At 42.5% G+C, this 5,685-nt stretch overlaps 1 protein-coding gene across 5 annotated transcripts; it reads left to right on the top strand.

The window, feature by feature from the left end:
• LOC109832816 lies at positions 689-4,778 on the top strand. Of its 5 annotated transcripts, XM_020400259.1 has the most exons (4): positions 689-1,037; positions 4,166-4,324; positions 4,421-4,480; positions 4,553-4,778. In XM_020400259.1, exons 1-4 carry the CDS (start codon positions 896-898, stop codon positions 4,768-4,770), a joined length of 579 nt encoding a protein of 192 aa, XP_020255848.1. In that variant the 5' UTR covers positions 689-895; the 3' UTR covers positions 4,771-4,778. The 5 variants fall into 5 exon arrangements, with proteins under 5 accessions (XP_020255848.1, XP_020255844.1, XP_020255846.1 ...); XM_020400255.1 differs by having other exon boundaries at positions 689-797; positions 936-1,037; positions 4,166-4,778; XM_020400257.1 differs by having other exon boundaries at positions 4,421-4,778.

The following is a 5,685-nucleotide window of genomic DNA, read 5'->3' as shown; positions in this document are numbered from 1 at the left end:
TGAATTTTTGAGTGATCTTCTCTATGCTTGGGATATCTATTAGCATTTTTTGACGCCTACAGATACCCCCTCCAAAGTATTCCAGACTCATTCTTTTATAGAGGAGCATGGGATACTTTGGATAAGATAGATTTTACTTACGATCCCTTCAATGCTTGGCTGAATAGATCGTATGAAAGGACTTGTAAATGGCTTCAATGTTTAACCTCTTCTGCTGTTAGTCTATCCAGTTCTTCGTAGAATAGCTAACGTTCTCCCGGCGTCGCGTTTATCGCTTGACCGTTGTCGAGATCTTGAATTGAAGTTGATACTTGCTCTTGTGAATTCAGCGTTTACCATTGAATTGGTATATCCATTGAGAATTCCTCAGGTTATCCTTAAGAATATTCAGATTAATATTCTCCAGAAACTTCCTGTTGAGGGTGGGAATACAGTTTAGACTCGTGTACCCATTGGAGTATTCCACTGTTCCATAGTGCAAAACAGAAAAGTTTACTGTCTCGCTCGGCGAGACAGAGTTTTCTGTCTCGCTGGGCGAGACAGTGTTTTCTGTCTCGCTCGGCGAGACAGAGTTGTCTGTCTCGCTCAGCGAGACAGAGTTTCCTGTCTCGCCCGGCTGCTATATAAGTCGGGACTTAGGGTTTTTAGGGTTTTTCACGTCGATTTTCTGGCGATTTTCAGGCGATTCTTGGGCGATTTTCGAGCGATTTTCGACCAGTTCTTCACCTCTTCTTCTTCTCTTCGTTTCTGACTTGGGTGGTGCTTCGATTTGAAGAGATTTCATTTGGATTTGAAAGGTCTGTTTCCCCTCTTTTCTTCAAAATCTTGACTTTTGGCAACCTGTGACTGTGCATGCAGCATTTCAGTTGTATTTGTCCTATTTTTTGTCGATTTCATGTTCAAAATCTTAACCTTCCTCTTGGATTTCAATGTAGATCACATACTCATCATGTCGCCACGTAGAGCTCGAGGGAAGGGAATCCGACCGACTGTTCAGAGCCCTGAGGAGGCTGCCCCTGCTGCACCCTCACGTGGAGGTATATTTCTTTCACCTTTTCACGAATTTAAATATTGTATTTCGTCCATTCCATATATATATGCACCTGTATTTGCTTGCAGATCCTCGTTTGTATCCTTTGAGGTACCTTCGAGAAGAGCCGGTATCCTCCTTTGAGGGGATCGACGCTTAAAAGTGTTTGTTTTGCTTTGACAAAACACACTTCATAATACACAGGGGCGATTTTACATCATCCCATATGTATTGAAAGGTTTTGGTATGCCGTTATAATGCCCGCATACCTCCTTTATACATATGGTGGATAGAAAATCGTCACACCTGTTATGAGATAACGACTATATCTTATAGAATGAGATATACCGTTTTTTCTCTAAAATTTTAGGATGACACTTACACCATTTATGTGTATGCCTCTTTTATCAGTCCGATTTCCTTCTACCACATTTACTGCTGATGTGATTACTGGCCGGAGTAGCGTGACCCACTCTTATTACGAGGGGATCCCGTTAATTGAATTCTCTCCCCAGTTTAAATCTGATTATAACGGAAGTGATAGTGAATTAATCCAGCGAGGTAGTTGTCGTGTTCTACGACGATTAATCACAGATGCGCCCTTGATCTCGGAGCAAGACTCGAATCAATGCATAAGGAAGCCAGATTTCTTATTTGGTGACTCGGTAAAAGATCCGAAGATTGCTTTCTGCCAGCCTGCGCAATGGTTGCACCAGAGTGGATCATCATTCTTATATCTGCCTTTTATCCCTCGGGATCATTCACTGTTAATGTTCAGGAACCTATCAGTTGGACGAGAGATGTTCTGGAAATTAACCGAAAACCACGAGCACATTCATTGTGGTTTCATTGGAAAGGAAGCAACTCCAGGTTCCAGTGAAAGAGCTCATGTGAGAGGACTTCATCCGGGTGTCTTAGGACAAGACAATATTCCTCAGAACGAAAAGATAGTGCAAGCCAACACTGTGAAGAACCGGTTAGCGGCAGCAGGAAAAAGATTGCCCAGAGAGACTTTCAGGTGTTATGGATGGGTCCATTATTCTGGGAACAAGTGGTGGTGGACCAGGATGACCCAATATGTGTTGAAACGTTTTGGGCGAGAATTAGCAGGATTAGGGTTGGATGTCCCGATTCGTGCCACCATGCATGGCTTGCAGAGCAGTGTAAGTCATTTCCTTTGTTTGTTCGAGATCTACAACCCGGACACCAATACATTCTTTACCAAGAACGGGGAACTTGGACTACCACTGCATGAAATGATGCAAGTGTCTGCTTTGCCTATGGGCGATGTCCCATATCAAGAGTTCTTTCCGACCACCAATCAGCTGATTAAGATGAAAGATAGCTCGACTGCGACCTATGACACTCTATGGGAATTGACCTGTCATTATCATATAGCCATGGCCGAGATGGAGCCCAAAGCCAGAAAGAAGTCTCCTCAAGTCAGTTTAAAACAATTCGCTGATTATCTCTTCAAGAACCTGGATGTCCGTTCGGCAGATGTGTGCGGATTGTCTCCCTTGAGTACGGATGAAATTAACCGTTTGTTAGAGAAAACCAACGCGCATTCTTATACTTCGCGCTCAGAAGATGGATTTTTGCACGGCACTAAGTTCCGCTCTTATCTGTGGCAAGCTGGTGTTCCGATTAGCCCTACTGCTCTGCTGGCGGGTTTTCTAGCCTTATGGTTAAAGAGATGTGTAGTTCCCCATCAATCCGCAGATGCGATGCCAATGGAAGTGTTGTATCCGGCCGTCCAGCTGGCTACAGGTCGCAAATTATCTTTGCTTCCCGCTATGGTGGCCGATATTCATAGTGGATTGCGGCAACTAATCTCCGCATTTACCCAGGAGAAAAAGAAACCTTCCGCCAGCCTGTCCGTTCCGAAGCTGGAGCTGCCCTATACTTACTTAATGGCCTGGTTGGTACTTCATCGACCAGATTTAATGGAGGCTCCTGATACGGTAGATCTCAGTGTCCCTCTGTTGCAAAATCTCGAGAATTGCAAATGGAGCAAACATCGAGAGCCGGACATAACGAGGCAGTTTAAAATTCACAAATGTTGGGAATTTTTTCCTTGCTTCCCTCAGTTCTCCGGTACTTACAACACTACCTTAGTGGATGCTGAAGACCCAAGGCAGAATCGTACCATCTTGGATGTCGGGTGCTTCAGATGGTTGATGAATATTCGACCTGGATATCTGTTGTTCAGGATAAGGGATGTTTGCCACATCGAACCCTATCTTCCATGTCGATTCGCCCGTCAGTTCGGGTATGATCAGATATACATCGGCAACCCGAATCGTCACCTCAGCTTTCGAGGTGGACTTATCGACGGGGCGAGAGCTTGGTTTTGGAGCATTGCCGGCTGCACCAATGTTGAATTTGATCTCCCCTTAGAGACGCCGCCTCTACGGATGACTTTCCTCTTTTGTAAATGGCTGATAGCCACCAATATTGTCACTCGACGTAGGAGGATATCAGACTCAGAGGAAGAAATAGCTCCACGGCAAGCAGCAGAACTGCCTCGCGAAGCTGTGATGTCGCCTCGAGGAAAAGAGGCTGCTGAATCATCAAGGAAAGGAAAGGAACCGGCTCGCTCAGTCGGTAGTGAAGAAGAATTTGACTCTGAGGAGACGGAGACTTCCGAGGAGGCGGGTGAGACTAGCTCAAGTTCTGATGAAAGAGCGGGTCTTTCTGATTCTTTCTTTGAAAGAGGACTTGTGTGCCCATCTGTTGCTCCTACTCAATCACAAGCTACTTCGAGAAAACGGGGAGAGAGGGTCGTCATGACCTATCCTAATCGGATGACGGTAGACATTCTCAGTGGGGACGAAGAGGATGAAGAGGATGAAGTGCCTCTTGCTCGTCGACAAAGATCACGACCTCCCACTCAAGCTCAAACCCAAATTCCTCCTCGAACTGAATTACGCACCAAACGTCGTCACGAAGGTCCTGAAGCACATCCACCGAAGAAACAAAAGAAAGCTGCTTCTAAACCGCGCGTTCATCTTTCTGCCGTAGAAGATATCTCTGGTCGTAATGTTTCTTCTGATGAACTAGGTAATTATTTATTTTTATCTCTCTTACATTTTTTTTTAATGCTCGAACTCATTTCATTTCCAATTTCTGTAGAGAGTCAAGAAGAGGGAGAATATCGAGTTGGAGCTGCTTCTCCTGGAGGTATGGAGACTGAGGAGACCAGCTTCGTCCAGCAAATGCAAGATGTTCTGAAAGAAGGACCAGCTGACGTTCCACCCACTCCTGACGTTGATCCATCAGCTGCGGACACAGGTACTGATCTTTCTCCTCTCGGAAGAGAAATCCGAGAAATGAATGAGTCGGACCGTGTGCCTCCTCTAATGACCTGTGCGCTTTCTCTCCTTTTAGTCAAATTAAAAGAAGCAGGTACCAGTAGTGGAGCTCTCGAATCAGCCCCGACCAACGAAGGTAAAATTAATTGTCTTTTTGAGCAAATTCGTCTAAATTTATGTGTCATTTACGACTCAACACATTTTGTAGATGTCACAATGCACGAATCTGTTGGAGGAGAGACCACGCATACAACAGAGGTCGAGGAATTCAATGAACATCACCTCGATTTCAATCTCTCTGAAGGCGACCATGAGTATATCTCCGACTTACTATCGGGGAAAACTCCTGGTGCAGCCACGGAATCCAACGTTGGAGTCGGTCCAACAGAAGCAGGTCCTTCTGAAAGTAAGACCTTTATTCTGTAAACTCCATATATGCATACATATATATTTTAACTTGATTAACCATATAAGTATTTGAATTATAGGACCAGAGATATCGATCCCACGAGGAAGGTGTTTTGTAGGAGAAAATATAAAATTGGTTCTTATTTCGTGTGCGTGACAAATAGGAGTGAATGAATGAATGTGATTGTGAAGAGATTGAGAGAGTGAAAATGGTATGTAAATAGATGCGTGAATGTGATTGTGAAGAGATTGAGAGAGTGAAAGTGGTGTGTAAATAGGTGCAAAGTGTAAGTGAGAGTGGATTTGAGTATGATCAATAAGGTGAGAAGGAAAAAATGAATAAAATCAAGAAACAAATGAAAAATCAAGAATGAAGAACAAAATTCAAAAATAAAAGAAAATGTAAGAAATTAAAGATGGTGGATTCAATTATAGATATGGATAATCTAAAATTGAACCCACTTCTTAGACAAGGGTGATTCCCTAGAGGGTTCTAGCCTAAAGGCGAATCAAACAAAATAAAAATAAACAAAAAGAAAAACTAAACCCAAGAGGGTTCTAGCCTCAAGGTGAATAGTATAAGAAATTAAAATCTAACTACAAAATAAATTGCAAAATCTAAACTACAAAATAAAATTGCAAGAATTAAATACAAGAAAATAAATCTATTCTATAAGCATGAAATAAATCTAAGGCAAGAGGGTTCTAGCCTCTTGGCTATTTAACAAGAAAATAAAATCTAAACTACAAGCATAGAAATAAAGCTACACTAATAAGCAATAAAAGAGAAAAAGAAAGAAATGCAAACCTTCAAATAATTATCCATCTTCATCTTCATTTTCATCATCCAACAAAGAGAAGAAGAAAAAATTTAAAGTGGTGAAAAAATTATTATTATTAAATGCAACTAAAGTTACAATTTTGGAAGGCCTT

The sequence above is a fragment of the Asparagus officinalis genome, chromosome 3, assembly GCF_001876935.1.
Source record: "Asparagus officinalis chromosome 3, Aspof.V1, whole genome shotgun sequence".
NCBI classification, from domain to species: domain Eukaryota; kingdom Viridiplantae; phylum Streptophyta; class Magnoliopsida; order Asparagales; family Asparagaceae; genus Asparagus; species Asparagus officinalis.
Note: the sequence above shows the minus strand (reverse complement) of the source record. Positions and strands in the feature narration are given on the sequence as shown.